Source organism: Cervus elaphus, chromosome 4 (genome assembly GCF_910594005.1).
Source record: "Cervus elaphus chromosome 4, mCerEla1.1, whole genome shotgun sequence".
NCBI lineage: Eukaryota > Metazoa > Chordata > Mammalia > Artiodactyla > Cervidae > Cervus > Cervus elaphus.
The window spans coordinates 12,775,704-12,795,729 of NC_057818.1; the positions used below are offsets into that span (position 1 = coordinate 12,775,704).

Consider the following 20,026-nt stretch of genomic DNA (forward strand, 5'->3'; position numbering starts at 1 on the left):
GGACTGTTGTCTCACCCCGTTGTCTCCCTCTCTCTGTCCGTCTGTCTCTCTCATTGTTTCTGGCTCTCTCTCTGTCCCTCTGTCTCTCTGGTCACTGGAACAACCTAGCAGGGCTGGTCTGGTCTTCTTGATGGGATGACACTTTCCTCCATCATGTTTTCAGGAATACTCAGTCTGAAGAGCACATGGGATCTCTCCTGTTGACACGAGAGTCTGGAGTGGAGTTTTAGGAAGACACGTTTCCTCAGTAAGGGGGCAGCAGTGGGAAAATGGGGGCTTCCCTGGTGGTTCAGACAGTAAAAGGAATCTGTCTGTAATGAAGGAGACCCAGGTTGGATCCCTGGGTTGGGAAGATCCCCTGGAGAAGGGAATGGCTACCTATTCCAGTATTCTTGCTGGGGAGATCCCATGGACAGAGGAGCCTGGCGGGCTGACAGTCCATGGGAACTCAAAGAGCTGGACATGATTAAACAACCAACACTTGTCCCCCCCGCCCCCGCCCCAACCACACGAATGGGCAAACAGGGGCCAATCACTCCAGGAAGGAACAAGCAAAACCAGCTGTGGAGGTGGCGGCCAGGAGGTGGGCATCCTGTCTCATCTTGGCAGGGGACCCAGAGGCATCGCCCCAGTTCTCTTGAACTCTGGGCCTCGGTTGGAGGGATGGGCTGATGGCTGGCAGAGCTTCAGGTGTGGCCGAGCCCGGAGAGCGTGGCCTGCTCCCCAGTGGCCATGTTGCTTCCAGGAGCAGACGCCGCCCTACAGAGTTGGCCTCTTCTTTCTTGAGCAGTTCTGCCCTGCGTGACTGACATGCCTTCAGCTGCCTCAGATGCCTTCCATGGACCTTCATGTTTTTAGAAAGGCATGAGCATTTGCCCGTCTCTTGTTTCCTGAAAACCATAGCGGCTCAGAAAGAAGTCTTGTCTTTTCTCCGCATGGACACTTGGTGTGGCCTCTGCAGCTCAGCCATTGTCCAGTCAGTCATGAGGAAGCTGGGTCCACAGTGTGAACTTGAAGGGGTGCAAGTCAGGAGCCCTGAGTCCCCAGGAAGGGACTCCTGTGTCACCCAGCCCAGGCTTTCAAGGAGATGACTCAGAGACCAGAGCCCTCCCTGGTGGTTCCAGAGCGGAGCTTTGACTGCATTTTCTGTGTGCAGAAGCATGAGACCCCCAACTCTCCCAGCAGCTCCTTCCACTGAAAGAGGGGTCCATCCCTAGTCACAGGCATTGTCTCTGACAGACAGACGTGCTCCCCGACGTTTCCTCGGCAGGAAAGGGTGGGTGGAGAGGGGCCGGGGTGCTCCCAGAGCCGCTCTGGCTCTTAGAGCAAAGTGAGCATGCTCTCTGGGGAGCGGATCCTTGCATTTGGTTCTTACGCAGAGGGCCCATGACTCTATTTTAAGACTGTTGTGGGGGCTCTTGAAATTGAGTCCCATTTCAAAGATTCAGTGATCCCGAGTCACTGTTACTGCAGAGGAGGGGACCGAGTCCTGCCTCGCATGTTGGGGGCACAGGGGGCCTGTTTTCCAGCCTCTTCAGGCTCTGTTGACCTTCTCAGACCAGTGGTCAGCTCACTAGGCTTAATGGAGCTCCTCCGGGTGGCTGACCTTGATCCTTATGTCCAGCTTGGGCTTTTATATTTGTCTCAGGCCCATGACTGGACCCCCTACAGGTGAGGCGAATCCTCCGGTGGCCGCTGGCTGAGGGAGGGGCTCGCAAAGGAGACGCTGGCTGGTGGGGGGGAGCCATGCGCAGCCCTGGGGAGGCCAGTGGCCCAGGCGCTCGCACTGCGACCGCCCGCTTTCCCTGATGCAGGGCGTTGCTCTTAACTTGACTGTCGTTGCTTTGGTCTTTGGCTATTTGCGCTTCCTGTAGAGAATCCAGGGAGAGTCGTCTCTGTGAGTTTTTCTCTCATTAAACCTTTCTTACTATGTGTCTACACTGCCTATCCACACCTGTGATATGTGGCTATTCTACTAGCATTGCCTTACCTGTTTTGTTTTAAAACCAAACTGACTTGATCCAGAGTACTTTCTTCCTACTTGCCCCCTTCCTCCACGTAGACAAAGGATGAGAAATTATGGAAAAATGAGGGACCCTGGGATCGAGGACCTGCCCAGTTCTCCACCTTTTGTCTCACGTGTCTGACCCTGTCTGCCTGCAGAAGACGGGTGGCCCACGTGTAAGCAGGTGGTGTCCCGTAAGCTCAGCTGGCACAGGGATTGAAAGGACTGATTTGTCTGACCCTGTTCTCCAAGGATTCAGGTCCAGACCTGTTTGTCAGGAAGGGTGTGTGGTTCCAAATGGATGCCTGGGAGAAATGTGGACACAGCTACCTGCCAAACCAAGAAATCTAGGGCACGCGCTAGGCTGCATGAACGTCAGCCATGGAGCTGTGGGGCCTGGGGGCTCTGGGGCCCCACTTTTTATAAGAGAAGTGAAGTGAAGTGACTCAGTCGTGTCCAACTGTTTGTGACCCCATGGACTGTAGCCTACCAGGATCCTCAGTCCATGGAGTTTTCCAGGCAAGAATACTGGAGTGGGTTGCCATTTCCTTCTCCATTTATAAGAGAAGGGAACTACTATTTACTTATTAGCCCCTGTTCTAGGCACTCGGCTCACTGCTTCCACCTCTTTTTTTAAAATTAACATAGAGTAAAATTTAGTTTGGGCCGACTCTGGGAGAGTGGAAGATAGGGAAGCCTGGCGTGCTGCAGTCCATGGGGCCGCAGAGTTGGACACGACTGACCAACTAAACAACAAATAGTAAAGTTGACTTTTTTGGAGTACAGTTCTGTGTATTTTAAAATACGTACAGATTCGTGTAACCATGAATTCAGTTAAAAGACAAAATATTTTCTCCATCACCCCCACATTTCCTTTTGTTGTTTGTTGCACCCCATCCCTAACTCCTGGCAGCCCCGGACCCCCATCTTTTGGAGCACCTAACCCTAACCTTATAAATGGAGTCAGGGTGTAGGTGAAATTCCAAGGACAGTGTTTTTCACTCGGCATCATGCATTTGAGGTTCACCGAGGTGTTACGTGTGGTGGGATTTTATTGCTGAGAGATCGACTCTAGTATGGGTACACCACAGTTTGTTTAGTCATTCACCTGGAGAAGGACATTTGGGGTATTTTCCGTTTGGGACAGTTATGAATAGAGTTGCTAGAAACATTTGTGTACAGATTTTTGTGTGATCCTGAGTTTTCATTTCTCTTAAATACATATCTAGGAGTGGGTGGGTGTGATAAGTATATGTTTATAAGAAACTTCCCAAATCTCCCATCCAGAAGAATTCCAAATGATGTCTGTATATCCTCCACCCTGAAGGGCTTGGCGCATAACTCCCCCTTCCTTAAAGGGGGCCTGCCCACAGCGACAGCCTTCCGAAGAGCACAGTTTGGAAAGGGAGATAAACAAGAGAGCACTCTCAGTGGAGAAGCCTGGTAAGTGTGACCTCAGCCTGATGATCAAGGTCGCCTGGGAGGAGTCATGTTGATAGTGTGTGCCTTTGAAATGATATGATAGAAATGGTACCTTCTCTCTGGGATCTTCCTCCTCAACACCCATAACCCCAGTCTAACCGTGAGAAAAATACCAGGCAGGTCTCCACTAAGGCACATTCTACAAAATACACACAAATACACCTCAGAATTGTGGTTTTCAAAAACAAGGAGAAGCTGAGAAACTGTTGTAGCCTGAGGAGACAGGATGACAGTGTCATGTGGGATCCTGGAACAGAAAAAGGGCATTAGGAAGACATTGAGAAAATATGAATAAAGTATGTATTTCAGTTAATGAGAATGTTTTAATACTGATTCATGAATAATAACAAATATACCTAACTAATACAAGATGCTGACAATAGGGAAAGCGATGTGGGGTATATGGTAGGTCTACAGTAAAGTGAAAAAAGTGAAAGTGTTAGTTGCTCAGTCATGCCTGTCTCTGTGCGACCCCTGGACTATAGCCCACCAGGCTCCTCTGTCCATGGAATTCTGCCGGCAAGAATACTGGAGTAAGTTGCCATTCCCTTCTCCAGGGGATCTTCCCAATCCCGGGGTCGAATCCACATCTCCTGCATTGCAGGCCGATTCTTTACCATCTGAGTCACCAAGGAAGCTTTTTTTGTAAATCTAAAACTACCCTAAAATGTCAAAGTTTACTTAAAAAGCAAAACCAAAACAGCTGGCAAGCCTTTTTGCATTCCTGCCAACAATGTGTATTAGAGTCCCAGTTGCTCAGCATTCTTGTCAACACTTGATGTGACTAATATTTTTTATTTTAGCCATTTTAGCAGGTATGTAACTGGTGGCTCTGTGCTAAGTTGCTTTAGTCATGTCTGACTCTTTGTGACCCCACGGACTGTAGCCCTCCAGGCTCCTCTAGGGAGGAGGAATCCCTCCTCCCCAGGAGGGATCCCTCATGGGACTCTCCAGGCAAGAATACTGGAGTGGGTAGCCTGTCCCTTTTCCAGGGGATCTTCCCGGACCAGGGATTGAACTGGGGTTTCTTACGTTGTAGGTGGATTCTTTACCAGCTGAGATACCAGGGAAACCCCACGTGGTGGCTCACCATGGTTTTAATCTGCCTTCCCCTCATGACTAATGATGTCAAATACCTTTTCATGTACTTACTTACCGTCTGTATCACCTCTGGTGAAATGTATGTTCTTTTGCCCCTTGTTAGGTTGGCTTGTTTTCTCACTGTTAGGTTTTGAGAGTTCTTCCTGTTTTCTGTATACAGATCCCTCATTGGATATGTGATTTGCAAATATGTTCTCCTAGTCTCTAGCTTGTCTTTTCTTTTAACAATGTTTTTAACAGAGAAAAATTTTTAATTTTTACGGAGTCTAGTATATCAACTTTTCCTTTTGTGGATTGTGCTTTCAAATGTCATATCTTAGAACTCTTCACATTGTTTCAGTTGATAAGTTTTTATAGTTTTACATTTGGTCTGTAATCCATTTGAGATAACTTTAATAAGGTGTGAAGGTTTCAGGTCAAGGTTTATCTATTTACTTATTTCTTTGCTCATGGATGTCCAGTTGTTTCAGCACCATTTGTTGTTGAAATGGCTGTCCTTGCTCCATGGAATTGCTTTTGGATCTTTGTCAAAACTCAGTTGGCTCTACTTGTGTGGGGCTGTTTCTGGGCTCTGTCCTGATTCACTGACCTGTGTGTCTGTCGCCCAGCGACATCATACTGTGGAGGGCACGGCCAACAAGTATATTTTTTGTACTGTCTTCTTTCTCCTCTTCTTCTGGGACTCTAGTGACACAGATGTTAGACCCTTCAGTTTTGCTCCACAAGTCCCCAAGGATCTACTCACTTTTTAAAAAACCTTTTTTTTTTCTCTCTGTTGTTCAGATTAGATCATTTTTATTGGTCTGTCTTCATGTTCACTGTCTCTTTCCTTTATCATATTCGTCCTACTATTGTGCCTTTCTAGTGGTTTAAATTTTTTCAGTTACAGTATTTTGTACTTCTAAAATTTTCATTTGATTCCACTTCATTTCTTCTGTTTCTTTGCTGTGACTTTTTGTCTTTACCTTTATTTCAAGAACACTCCTCCTTACTCCTTTGAGTATGCTTTATAATAATGACTTTGAAGTCTTAATTGATTCCAGTACTTTGTCATCTTGGCACTGGCGTCAGTTGATTATACTTTCCCATGTGAGTTGAGGATTTTCCTGGTTCTTTGTATGTTGAGCAGTTCTGGGTTGATCCTGAATATACGAATATTACGTTATGAGACTCCGGGTCTTGTTAAATTCTGTGGAGAATGTTGCCATCTTTGTTGCAGCAGGCACTAGACCCGTGTGAGTTCAGATTCTAGGTCCCCGCCAGCCCTCTGTGGGTTTCTGTGTCAGTTGTGTTTTCTAAGCCTTCACGATGCTCATCAGCTCTGCTGTGTGTGTCACCAGTGTGATTCCGCTTTCTCTTGTGGCTTGGTGCTCCGAGGCCACACCATGCCTCTCAGGCTTGTATCTGCACATGCTGAGCTCGGGGCTGATCCCGGGAGCACTCATACGCCGCTTTATGGGGTTGTTCTCCTGAGTGTCTCCCACTCCACTGTCTCCCCGGCCCTTTGCAATTCCAGACGCCTCTTTCTTTGGCTTTTCAGCCTGGAAGGAGGGGCCTTATTTCTCCTGCTCTGCTACACTGTTCCTGGGACTTAGCTCACATCCGTGACTAAGCAAGAGGACGACCAAGAGAGAAAACTCCAGTGGGGTTTTCACTTCCTTCAGCTCCTCCGGTTGGAAAGGAAGCTTCCCTGCCTCAAAGCTTTAGGCACCTGTGGACCCCTCTGCTGCTGGGGGGTTGCTGGGGACTGGGATATGAGAACACCAAGAAGACAGAAGCACGGGAAAGGAAAAGCCCCGGGTTTGGGCCCACTGCCTCTGAGAATTAGGCAACCCCTTCCCTGCTCCCCACACCAGCACCCGGCTTCTGGAGCTCTGCTGAGGCCTCTTTCTGGGTACTGGGTTGTATGCAGGCCAGGCTGGGGTCCTGGAGTCGGGAGGAGGCAGAATCACCCTCACTATGGCGGGGCTTCAAATTCTGGTCATCTTCCCTCCTCGGCCTGCTACTGTTTGCTTTGCAGAGCCCTCAAATAGCTGCCCTGTCCATCCTGCCCAGGTTTTATAGCCACACTCAGTGGGTGAGATGGGATGGAGTGTGTGCTTAATTACTCCGCTCACTCAGAACCATAAGGAAGCCGGAAGACGGCTGTTTTGAGAGGCATTCGATGAAGAAATCATCAGAGACATGAGGAAGTCAGGATGAAGCTGGTACAGGAGAACTGTGGTTCGTGCGGGGAAGGAGGAAAATAAAAGGGTAAAAGTTGAAGGATTCAGAAAATAGTAACAGAAATACCTGATGTGCAGCATCACATAGAGGACTGATGGAGGGAACCCTTGAGCTCCACTCCCCCGTCGGCATATATCTGGCCTTGCACACTCATCAAGCTGCCAGGCTGAAGGGAATGGTTTGACTATAGACACCTGAGCTGTATTCCTCTCCCTTTGGGGTATTAGGAAATGTGTACACGGAGAAGCTGGGAAAGATCTCTCTGAGAGTCGAGAATCTTCAGTGTATTTAAGTATTTGTATCCAGGTGGTCACCAATGTGTATAGCCTCATGCTACAGAATCTGACCTGGGCTTGATAAAAAATCTCTTAAAGTAGATTCTTCTTTCTCTCCCCACCTCCTGTCTCCCTCTCTCCCTTCTTCTCTGTCTCACTCAAGTAAAGCAAAGCCTTTATTGCAAGAATAACTCTTGCTTTCTTAAAAGATTTTCTGAATGAGAGGACCATTAATACCAATGGCTGTCACTGAATTTCTGTCTACATTTGTTGACACAAACAAAAGCAAAGGGCATTTGAAAATCATTAGGCAGAACTTTGGAAGTGGCCGTTTTCTCCAGGGTCTCTGATACTGATGAGATCTTTAAAGTTCCCATTGCCCTGTCGGTTCATGTACTGAACTCTTCACATGCCTAATACAGATACCATTCAGAATTCGTATGGTACTTTAGCCATTTGACATTTTTTCTTTTTTCTGGTTTGCTTTATTAGTTCATTTGATCCTTATAAGAACAGTGTGAGGCAGACAGGATAACTGTGGCATTGTCCTGCATTATTTTTACATAGTTTTAATTACAGGGAGAATATAATATTACATCTTGGTTTTTCACTTTCTGCTTCATTTTCATTTAACATAAGCGTTTTCACAGTGCCATGTTGTCATTTTCTCTGTCATATTTCAGTGAAGTGCCAGGATTAACAGCAAAATTGACACGACTTTCTTGTTGATTGTTTAGTTTATTTTCACTTTGCTTTTGCTGTTGTAAAGCTTGCTGCATAGAGGTTTTGGGGGCTGTTTTCTTCAGATAAGTTAGATAGGCTTTAAAAATATTGTTAAATGTATTTCAACACCAGGGAGGATTTCAAAAGGCCACAGATGACCTAAAGAGAACACCAGCGTGACACAACCACAATTTTCAGATTTCTCCACGTTGCAGAGCAGGGGTTGGATGTGCCAAGAGATTTAGCCAGAGGAAGGTGGGTGGTGTGTATAAGGAAATGAAGAAAGTGTTAGCAAAGGCCCAGTGTGTGTCAGAGAGAGAGGGAGACAGGGAGGGATGGGGGAGAGAGAGAGAGAGGGAAGTAGCCTGATTACGGGAAAGTTCTGTCTTGAAGAAACCAGCATCCTCATGCCTATGTGGGGTTGCTTTTAACTGAGAGCAGCGACCCTCTGCCTGTGGCCACTGGAGAGCTGCATGAGCAGCCTTGACCAGCTCCAGATGGCAGAGCACCTTGACCACCAGCCAGAGATGACAATGTCACGGCCGACCGGTGCCGGTCACTCGTGGTGTTAATCCGAGGGCTCCCCGAGGCCGCCAGGTGATCCTGCGTCCAGGAGGACTTGCTCAGAGCTGACCGTTCTGAGAAGGCACAGGTGGCCAGTGTGCACGGCTCTTTGTCTTGGCCCTGCGTTGGGCTGCCGGGGCAGAGAGGATGGATGTTTGTTGAGTTCCATCGCTCGCCTGCCTTGGGCTCTAGGAGAGGACCAAGGATCAGATCTTTTTCGGGAGCCTATTTCAGTTCAGTAAAGTGCGGCTGTCTCTGTGCCAGGGGCTCAGGTAGGAGGCAGTTATTTTGCCAAATTACCCAGAAGGATGGAAGGCCAAGTCCGTCTGTATCCAGATGGAACCCAACTGTCACTAAATTGTCAGTGCCATTCTTTTACTAAAGAAGTGCAGCTGGGATGTCTCTGCTGGTGCAGTGGTTAGGACTCCACTGCAGGGGTGTGGGTTCAGTCCCTGGTTGGGGAACTAAGATCCCAACTGCCTTGAGGTGCGGCCAAAAAAAGAAGTGCAGCTGCTCATGGAAGGACGGGGTGTGCCTAGTCAGTTCTAGCGTTTGGTTGTAGTGCACTCAACCCGGGAAGTTAGTGGTGAGAATTGATGGAAAACACTCGTCACCAAACTCCTCCTTTGTTGCCTTAAACTCAAGGCTTGCCAGTTCACTGAGGAATTACCTGGGATGAATTAGACATCAGTAAAGTGCAAAAGGTATTTCCAAGCACTGATGAGGGATGACTTTTGAGTAGAGACTTAGAGCAACTTTGGAAAAACTAAGAAATTTCAAAGATGTAGACTGGGGAGGAGCCGTTGGTTTGTAACCACAGTATACCCTTTTCTCCCTCCCTGACCCACTTGGGGCTGGTTGAATTCCCAGAGCCTTCTGCAGTGTTGCTGAACCAAGGGAGGCACCCTGCACCAGATTACAGGAAGCTTGTCTCCTCTCCGACCCTGTTCCCCACCGTAGCCAGTGCCCAGCCCGTCCTGGTAGTTTTAATATTGACCCACCAAGGTCAGGCGTGAGGGAGCCAGCAGATGGCCCCTTATCTCTTTTTCCTGGGAACTGTGAATATTTTAGACCTTTGTTTCTTCCTGGAGGTCATAAAATAGGAACTGTTTTCAGATATAACCATTACAACAACTGCAACGGAGAAAAACCTGCATCCAGTGTCATAAAATGTTATCTCGGGTTGGAAACGGCACAAAACCCTAGAGGTCCCGTGGCCTCTCCCGCTAACACCTTCTGCTTCCGACTTCCTTTTCAAGAAGGAGACTCTGGACGGTCCATTCTGGGGGTGGAGACAGTTGCCTTGCTGGGACTGTGCTCTTCCTGCTGGAACCACAGAGGACAATCTGATCGTTTGGTCACATGGCCGCTCCTCCCAGATTTGAAGGCGCTGTCTCTTCTCCCAAGCGACTCACCCCCTCAGTAACCCCCCCTTGAATTTTTCACTGTGGCTCACATGACACGGTTATCAGGTGGGATTTTGTCTTTATTTTCATTTTTGGGTTGCCCTCCAGATTCTTGGGCTTCCCTAGTGGCTCAGATGGTAAAGAATCCACCTGCAATGCGGGTAGACCCGGGTTTGATCCCTGGGTTGGGAAGATTCCCCTGGAGGAGGGCATGGCAACCCACTCCAGTATTCTTGCCTGCAGAATCCCTATGGTCAGAGGAACCTGGTGGGCTATGGTCCACGGGTTACAAAGAGTCAGACACGACTGAGCGACTAAGCACTCTCCAGATTCTCAGTAGCTTTCTCCTTTTCCACAAGTCTTACAAGCATTTATCACATTAAAATACTTTCGCCAGTTTATTACTTTTTCCAAACTGATGTATCCTGCTGGGCTGCTCTGGGCCCTACGACTGGGGAGCACAAGGCCTGGGTCTCCAGACATGTTTACTCTGATTTGCTGCCCTAAGAGGAGCTGCCAACTCCTTCTGGGGTGTGGAGTTGGACAGAATGTTCCAGGAGCTGCCTGACCAGCGGAGACAGACTTGAGTGAAACCATCTCTCAGGTTTTGGATTGGGTGCTCCTGACGGTGCAGCTGAAGGTCAGTTTTGAGTTTATCGTTCTCATCAGCATCAAACCCATTGACTTGTGGCACCTACATTGACTTGTGGACTTGTGAAACTCTGGGTTGGAATATCAGGTTCCCTCACTGATAATTTATGAGTTATTCGAAGACAGAGGCTGGGGTTTCCCTGGCAGTTCAGTGGTTAAGTCTCCGAGCTGCCAATGCAAAGGGTGCAGGTTGGATTCCTGGTCAGGGAACTAAGATCCTGCATGCTGCGTGGTGCAGGGCCAAAAAAATAAATAATAAAATTATTTTTAAAAATAAGAGAGGTACCAGTTTTATCTCCAAGCAGAGACAAATGTATCTCAATGGGCCTGGCTCGAAGCAGCGCTCAGACACCTCTGATCTCAGAGATCTTAAAATGCAAAAAACTGTGAATCCACCTAATTACACAGCGTTTGGGCCACATTGTTCTGTTTTGTCCTCAAAACTGTAATGCATTTGTCTAGTCCTTGCTAGAGCCCACGTGCTGTTGCCACAGCATTGCCTTGGTATATGAATCTGCAAGAAATGCGCACACACACGCACGGCGCGAGCTCAGTTTGGCATCAGCTCTGACCTCGTCGTCGCTGCCTGATGGTCCTGCGCTCACAGAACCACTGTGCTTAGACCTGCGGCTGTTCCCTGACGCAGCTCTCACCCTGCCCCAGCCTCCACCGCCTTCCCTTTTGAAACCTGGTTATATTTGCCCCTCTCCCCGCTCCCCACCCATCCTCTCCGCTTCCTCAGCAATGAGAGATGTGATTCAGAGACTCTCCGCTGTGGGCTGTGATTCATCACCAGGTGCTCAGCTCCCATCTCCGTAACCAGCGTGGGCTCCCATCCTGATAGGAAACCCTGAGCTGGTGCCTCGAGCGGGGCCTTGGGGGCCCCCCTGCCCTGCCCCCCTCCAGCTCTCATTGCCCTGTTTTCATCACCAAGTCAGAACGTGAGCAGAAGTGCTCTTCAGAGAGCTCAGCCGTGAATGGTTGGTGAGTGGGGCTGGCCAGAAGCCCTGGGGTGACATCTGATACTTGAGGGAGAGAGGGACCCTCGAGGGCATATTAACTGTGACATCTCCAGGTTCGTGATGCTCCATCCTGGCACCACCACCGAGAGCTCACCTTCACCCCGTAGCGTGCTCCAGCCAGACATAACCTGCTCGCAATGGATGTAAATACACCTTTCGGTTTTTGGAGAGTCATTTCATTTCACTGTGTTTGTTTTTGGCCATGCGTGGCATGCAGGATCTTACTTTTCGGACAAGGGGTCGAGCCTGCACCATCCCCTACTTTGGAAGCACGGAGCTCTAACCATGGGACCACCGGGGGAGTCCTGGAGAGTCATTTTAAAAACATGTGTTTCAGCATCTCTGTATCTTTTGCAGAAAATGTTAGAGACTTTCACTGTAATAATCAGTGCTCTTCATATGAAGATTTTCTTGTCAAATTGATTTTTAAATTCGGTGTCTGGATAAGATTCATCTACAAATGAATTTGTCAGAATGGAAGGACTCTTATGACAAAGGATAATTCCCTCTTTTGCTTTGGCTGCTGGGAAGCTCCACTACATTAATTGCCCAACTGCAGTAATGGTTTTCTTTGATCCCACTGGCCTGAAGTCGTCCTCGATCCACATCGACTGGACATAAATCTGTCTGAACAGCTGACATCTAAAAGGACAGCCCTGACACTTCTTATTTGACATGTATTCATTCATTGGAACGACTGTTGCCTCAAAGCCCCAAATGGCCCCACATTTCTTCCTGATTCCAGGACACTGTCAGTTATCACCCAGCTAGAAAGTGCTGAGCGGATTTATCTGTCAGGAGCTGGGGGCTGAGCTGGTCAGCCCCTGCAAAGGCGGACAGAGGTCCCTGCTGTCATCTTGCCATGGGAGAGGTTCTGAGCGATAGGGAGCAGGTTTCCACAAGCCTCAGTAGTGGCTGAGGTCTGGCTGGGGCTTGTGGGGCCTGCCTCTGCAGCCAGGCTGAGGCTCCTCCTCACCCCCGCCACCCCAGGCCAGCCCAGGGGGTCTCTCTGTGGCCTGTAGAGGGGGAGGGGCGCTCGGGGAACAGATGCTGATGGAGCCACAGGAAGAGCCTCTGCGTGAGGCTGACTGACTGTGGCAGGCTGGGCAGGTGTGGAAGTGGTTGCTGCGCCCCATGCTGCTGGGCCCCTGCCAGGGCACAGAGGGGTGCCCGGGGAAGGGAGCAGGGCTCTGTGAACCATCCATCGTGGCCGCAGCAGCCTCTCTACCGGGCGATGGATGCAGCCGCGTGTGGGAAAGGTGTCTCCTATTTCTTCTGCCTCTCCTCTCCTGCAGCTATTCCAATGAGGCGCAGTTTTCCAGGAAACCGTTCTTTATGGATTCTCTTGATGGCTGAACCGAAAGAGATAACAGTAGTCTAGTCATGGATCAAGCTCACTTGTCTCAAGACAGCCTCAGAGACCAGAAACCTCAGGCAGGGGCCTGTCTCTCCTCCCCTCATCCCTACAGCCAAACCCAGACTGTCAGCTGACCTTCCGTGAGGTCTGTTTGAAATAAGACACTCTTCAGGAGACTGGACAAGACCCTCTTCACTAGGGTCACCTGCCGGTTTGCAGCTGTCACAGGAGGGATTGCCCCTAGCTAGGTGCAGGATGCACATCTGGATTTCTCTCGGCATTGCAGTGGTAGCAAAGGAGCTTTCCTGTTGACCAAGATTAGGAGGGCAGCCATGCAAATGGAGATGGGGCTTTGTTGGCATGGTGGGATCAGCTATTTCTTCCCCCTGTTCTGTCTCCAGATCTTTCTCTAATGATATGTTTGTGATAAAGGGGAAATGATGAAATAATCTCCACAGGCTTGACTGACTGCAGGGGAGAAGCCATCTATCAGGTGCATGGGTAGACCTGCATGAGGTTCTCTGCTCTAGGGGGCAGGGAGGGCATTTGCCAAGCATGGCTCTGGGCCTACCTTCTAGGCCACAGTACAGACTTGGGAGGGTGACTGACCCACAGGAGAGCATCAGAGAGGCCCCTGTAGGGACCACGTGGCGATCAAGAACCTGGGCTTGACGTTGACCTGAGCTTGGACTCCGTGCCTGGTCACTTCTTCACCATGTGCAGGGGGCCCCCTGCTTCCTCACCCCCTAGCCTCGATTCCCTGATGCTGTGAGAGGAGAGGCGGGCAGGATGGAGGGAGCATGAGCCTGCGTGTCCTGTGTGCTGGTCCAGGAGGCTTGCCGCCTCTTCTGGTGGGAGATGCAGCACCTCTGGTGGCTCAGGGGCACTCGAGGAGAGGGAGCTGCCTGAGACAGACGGCAGGGGAGAGCTACAGAAGGTTCTGGAATCTCCCCTGGCCCCAGGAGCCTATTTGCTTGCCCAGGGTCAGCCTGCTGGAGAAGTGCTCGCTCCAGGTGCTCTGGGTGCTGGGGAAATCAGGGTTTGAGCAAAGCTCCAGGAGATGTGGTCTGCAGCCACAGGAGGCAATCTCCTTCCAAGTTCTTGCCACAGTGGGGCGCGGGGGTGAGGGGTGCACATGGTCAGGAAAGCTTCTGGAAGATCGCGCCCACCGCACCCACCTCCCCTGGCCCCCTTGCTCTTGTTCCAAACTGCTGCCACGGCTACCTGCCAGTCACCCTGAGAACCCAACCCAGGGTCCTGGTATCTGTCCCCGCTCCTCCACCCTGCCAGCCTCTTCCCTCCTTAGCCTTCCCTTGTCTGGAACTTTCCAAAATCATGGCTGCCTAGGCCCCTTGTGTGGGCTCTTCCTTCCCTAAGACACTGTCTTCCTCTCAGAAGACCTTAGAGTCTTATGGGGTCTTCTTATGAGTCTTTCCTCTCAGCTCAGTTATCCACTTCTCTGGCCCCAAGTCTGAAGAAGGCTCCTCTCTGAGCGATAGGCTGACTTAGGATTTTATCTAGTGTGGTTGGTAGAGGCTTCTGCCATAGGGCCTAGGAGGTGAATTGTGAGGATGCAGTTGCAGGAAGGTCCATTTGGCTGCAAGTCTGTGGAAGGCATTTTTAATATCTATGTTATTTGCAGAGATTCCACTCTGATTTAAACCCAGGGCTGTGGCCCTGCAGTGGGTCTAGGGACCTTCTTGTACACAGGACAAAGCAGAGGGATTGAATACAACCTGCGGACATGTCTTCTTTAGCCCAGAGGTATTTTGAAATAAAATAGAAGATTTCACAAAGTGGATTTCAGCACTTCAAGAGAGAAAGTTCTTTAGGTCTGATCCCACTGGGCCCACAAACCTTAGTGGCAGCCCCTGGCTGGCCCTACCTGGGGACAGTGCGGTCAGTCCCCCTGGGCCCACTTCTTCTGCGTTCTCTAGCTGGAGATCACAGGAGTCGAGTGAGGTATGTGATCCTGGTGTGTTGACAGTGACCGTCCCCTTGTCCTGGATGGAGGCCCATAATTCTGTTTCCTTCCTGAAGGAAGAGGGTGGGGTACTTCCAAGGCCCTCAGCATAAGCGGCTGCTTCACCTGCATCTCAGCCCCGGGAGCAGGTTTGGTTGGGAGAAGAGATCCCTGGGCAGAGGGGCCTGCCGCCTGCAGCCCACGGTGCCCGCATGGCACCCAGCACCCTCTTGGACCTCTGCTTCCTCTCCTGCAGGGCCCGGCCCCTCACCCTGTCCCCTCCTTCCTGAGCCCACTGAGGAGGCTTCTGAGAAAGAATGACTCATGCACGCCCCAAATTTCCAAGCTAGAAAGGCACCGGGAGAGCTCCCCGCCAGCCTCTGAAACTGCCTCGGGCCTGACCAGAAGTAGCCGTGACAGTAGGGTCTGGTCTTGCCCTTCTGTTCTGTTGGGTTCTGCTTTGGTAAATAGGTGCAGCCTTCAGACTAAATCCTGAAATGTTTCAAGATACTTGTTTCCTTTTCCTCTGAATTTTTCTTCATTGTAAACTACATGGTTAATGATAGTAAAATAAAAAGGGGAGATCTCAGTGCCAGCACTGTAATATTACACATTTCTGTCTACTTTTTCAGTCCTTTCTCATATGTACACATGATTGTAATTATAGTACAATTAAAACTCATTCACTTCAGTATTTCCAGCACCCAGAACAGAGGTTGGCATGCAGTAGGATTTAGTAAATGTTTGTTGACTGTAGAATATTTGTTTATGTAAGTATAAAGTGAATTCTTCTAATTGCATCATACACTGATTACCATTGCATCAAGTTGTTAGATTTTATTTGCCACTTTACTGTATTTAGATTTTCCCCCCTAATTTATGAGGATTATAAATACTGTTACAGACCATGTAACTGTTTTTGACTGTTTGGAATTACTTTCCTAGAATAAATTTCAAGCATTTGAATTCTTGGATCAGAGGAAAGAAAATTAAGAATTATGGGAATTGCTTTCTAAAATCTTATTAATATTTATCCCTGTTGCTGGAATTGTTTGAAAATATTAGTTTTATCATAATCTCATCTGCTTTGCAGTTATAGTTTTCAAAATTTTGGTTATGTTGTAGTGTAAGCTGGTACCTAATTGTTTTGATTTGCCTGTCTATATGTGTGGTTATTAGTATGGGTTGAAGAATTGTCTAAGAATTTAATAACTTCCTTTTGTATGCCTTACCTAATTGAGTAGTGTTATAGATTTTTAAAAAATTGGATTTGGGTGAATTCTCACATAAGTATAATTAACTCAATTTTTCCTATCATAGTAGCTGCCCACATTTTTCCTAGTGTGTGATTTTCCATTTTTAATATCTGGTGAGTTGTTATAGGTGTGATTTTCTGATCTTTGGAGAGCTGAGAGCATGGTTGTCAGAAGGACCTTAGAGCCCTCCCCTGCCCTTGATGTCTCTGACGGGGACCCCGGCCCAGAGAGCAGAGGCCACAGCTCACCCGCCCTGCTGGCACGAAGGGCCAGGGCAGCCCTGACCCCAGCCCACTGCTCTGTAGTCTCGGGCTCTCTGCACACTTTGTGTTGCTCTCCTGGCCCAGAAAGTTCTTTTGAGCTGGGATTCATGCTGGATCTCTGTTTTGGACCAAGGCAGTCTTTGTAGGACTCTGCTGAAGAGGGCTGTTGCCTCTGCAGTGACAGGGAGGCAGCCATCCCATCCTTCTGACTCAGGACATCTAAAAATATCCTGGGCTGGGGAATTTGGAGGAGCCCATAATCGATCTGTGGATATTAGGCTCTTAAGAGACAGTAAATGCAGTTTTGATACTGAATTGCCTCAGAAGATGCATTAGTTGTATAGTATGGGAAGCCACCTGTCTGCCAGGTGTTGTAGAGGCAGAGGACAGGGACAGGGGCCCAGGATCAAGGTGGACTCATATCAGGAGGGCTCCTCCCTTGTCACTGGGGAGGTGCCCCAGAATGGCAGGTGGCCCCTGAACTGACTGGCAGAGACCTGGTTAGAAGCAAAGATCCTCATCCCAGTTCTGCCTACATCATCAGCTTCCTGACTCGCAGCACATGTTCACGGTCAGGTCTGGTCATCCATCGAGCAAACATACAGTGGACACTTAGGACTCTGTGCTGGGCGCTCGCATATTGCTACAAAGGTGGCTGAGGCATGGTCCGCCCCTCAGAGGATTATACCTTAGTGGGGTAAGCAGGAATACTAATATCTATCTGTCAAACAAGCAGACTTATTAAATGAGTGTCAGTAAAGTTCCAGAGTGGCCACACAGGAATCAGTAAATAGACTGCACAAGGTCTGAGCAAAGTGTCTGTGAAGAGGTGGTACTCAGCCAAGTCTAGAGGGGTGAATAGAATTCCGGGTGGGGCTGAGGGAGGAAGATGGAGGAGAAGGGAGAGGACCACCCAGCCTAAGGGTCAGAAGGGCGGGCACCCGGAGGTGGATGCCGTGGCCCTGGTGCAGGGAGCGGGCAGGGAGGAGGAGGTGGGTCTGGTTGGCAAAAGCCGCTTAGAAACCATGGAAGGGCTTGAGGGGTCATGATGACCCCACGTGTGACAGCCGAGGAGGCTCTGGGTCTTCAGTCCGCAAAAGCTGAGAAGGGGCCCGGGAAGGGAGAGCCTTGGGCCTCAGAGGTGAGGAGCCCGCGTGCATAGCCTGCGCCTGAGTACACCGTATTCCTCTGCTGCTGATCCAGGGACAGCGGGTGGCGGGTGATTCGTTTTATCAGTCTCTGCCTGGTCAGCTGGAGTGGGGAGCGGGCCTGCGGGTGCAGCCCCGGTGAGGTCTGTTTGCTTAGTCTGGAGAAAGCCTGATTGGTGTGTTTGTTTGCTGTTTGCCCATCCTGTAGCATGTGTTTAATGGTGAGGGAGCCGCAGAGGACAGCAGCAGAGAGCTGGCCCAAATTCTGGAAGTTGGGAGCCTCTTCTGCCGGGGCAGGAGTAGCCTAATCGCTTCATCTAAGTTGGGAAGCTGTCGTGGTGAGAACGATGACGTGTCTCTGCTTACATTCCAGATGCCTTAGGGCCCCCTGGACCATCCCAGAGGAGTCGATCCCAGCGGCCAGCGGCTCCCAAGCAGCGCACATGTGCCCGGCGGCCTCCCGCTCAGCCTGGGGCTCCTGCTGACGCACCTGGGAACCCCGTCCCCCCACTCCCCACCCGACGTCCTGCTCCGCAACCCCCGGCCTGAGCCATGGAGGCCCCTGAGGTCCCCGTGGGCTCGCTGATTGACTTTGGGGCCAAGCCGTCTGTCTCCTCGCCGCTGGAGGCGCCACCCCCCAAGCTGCAGGATGGGGACAGCTCCCCAGGAGAGGGCGCCTCGGAGAGCGAGACCACGGAGTCGGCAGACAGCGAGAACGACATGGGCGAGTCGCCCTCTCACCCGTCCTGGGGCCAGTACCGCCGCTCCTCCTCCAACGAGTCCTTCTCCTCCAACCAGAGCGCCGACTCCGCCAAGGACGAGGAGCCGCTGGAGCTCCGCGACTTCATGCGCGGCTACGTGGAGAAGATCTTCTCTGGAGGGTAAGCCCCAGCCCTCACCGGCCGCTGGCACCTCCCGGGCCCAGCCCCACCCGCTACTTGCAGACCCCCTTGGGGAGATCCCTCCGCTTAGGCCTGGGCTTTGCTTCCTTTGCGTCTGAGGTGAGCCCCATGGGCATGCCTTCCGAGGTGTTATAGCTGACAGCGAATTAGGCGTGCTGCAAGCCCAGGGGGTTTCAGGTGGCCATGCCTCTTGGTACCCTGACACAGCTGCTAGGATGGGGACTTGCCCTCGCGCCTTTCTCTGGCCCCTCTTTGGTGGCTCCTGACGGTTTGAACAAGGAGCATTGATCGCTGCAGCTGAAGTAGAGGCTGGACCTGGGAATCTGTTTCACAGCTGTTACCAGCTCAGCAGGGGAAAGAGAAACACTGTTCGGTTCAGGCCTCAGGTCTCGATGCTGGTCTTGCATCTTTCACAGCAGCACGTGAAATGCCAAAGTTCCCTCCTCAGGACCCGCAGCATCAGCGACACGGGTGGTGGAGGGGATTGTTAGAACCGCAGAGTCCCGGGCCCCAGCCGACCCACTGAGTCAGAATCTGCATTTTAACCAGGCTTCTGAGATGGGCACATGTTGTGGCCTGAGGCACTCTGGCCAAAGGGACCCTTTTCCAGTTTCATTAAAGCAAAAGGATTTCTGCCAGTTGACCACACACAGCGAGGATGTTGGTTCCTGTTGTGCTTTAGCCCCTCAATAGTTAACTGGCTGGGTGATTTCCACCTTTTGCAGATGTGGCTCAGTTTTCTCTGTGGTTGGAGAGGGAAAGGGTTTATTAGCATCCTAATAATTGTCCATCCCCCAAATGCTTTTATGTGTGATTTTGAGTGCATTCTGGGAGAGCAGTAGATGTGGCTTCCTACTTATTTTGTTTGACTCACACTGAAATTAGTCAGCTTTCTCTGAGCATACCCAGTTAATGAAAAGAGGAGAAAGCCCAGAAGTTCACTGACTTGCTAGGAAGGCCAGTCGAGATTTGTGGCAGCCTGTCTGTCGGCAGTATGGAAGCTGGACAACTGAGTCAGATGCCTTGTCGAGAGCATTCATTCCAAAGCTCCATGCACATGCCTGGCAAATTCTTACATTTCATCTGGTGTTGGTATTTTGGGATAAATGAGGCCAAGATGTTTTCTGTGAAACCTTAAATAAATGAAATTGTAGAAGCCAATTGATCTTCAGCCTTCTGCTACCCCATTTTAGTCATTAAATTGGGGATAGAGTACTGACCCGCCCACAAAGGTGCCTGGAAGTGGTTTATATCAGGTGAGCGTGTTGTCCACCCTGGCGGTGGTGACTCGCAGGCCTGGGGCCCCTTCCCCGGTCTTCAGCCCTCACACGCAGAGCTGGGGAGCATCAGAGAGCAGACTGGCCCCTCAGAAGTGAGTGGGATAAGCAACCAGGCCATCTGAGGGCCGGAGGGGCGTCAGACCGTGGGCTCTGTATGTCCTGCTGAGACTGAGCAGGTTAGGAATTCTTAACTCCAGTGGGTGGCTCCATACCTCATCAGCTCTAGAGATGAGGCGGGGTCGGGTGAGTTGGAGAATCCTGCTGTCAGAGGCCATGGACCTTGTGGGTGCCAAACCTCTCTGAGACGGGCGGTCTCGTGGGCTTTGGAGCCAGGAAGTCTAGATGGGGCTCCCGCTCACTGCTCCACAACTGTGTCTGATCCTCGAGCCAGGCTCCTCTTCT

The 20,026-nt window shown here is 50.4% G+C and overlaps 1 protein-coding gene across 8 annotated transcripts in view; it reads left to right on the forward strand.

Annotated features, from left to right (window-relative positions):
* KIAA0513 (KIAA0513 ortholog) overlaps nucleotides 1–20,026 on the forward strand; it is a 59,754-nt gene that overhangs the window by 20,124 nt on the left and 19,604 nt on the right. For 7 of the 8 annotated variants that reach the window (XM_043898202.1, XM_043898204.1, XM_043898205.1 and 4 more), the window contains one exon: nucleotides 17,816–18,323. In XM_043898202.1, the coding sequence (XP_043754137.1) occupies nucleotides 17,995–18,323 (329 nt within the window). In that variant the 5' untranslated portion in view covers nucleotides 17,816–17,994. Of the gene's footprint in view, nucleotides 1–3,139; nucleotides 3,449–17,815; nucleotides 18,324–20,026 lie in introns of those variants that run through there. The other variant, XM_043898207.1, reaches the window with a different exon arrangement.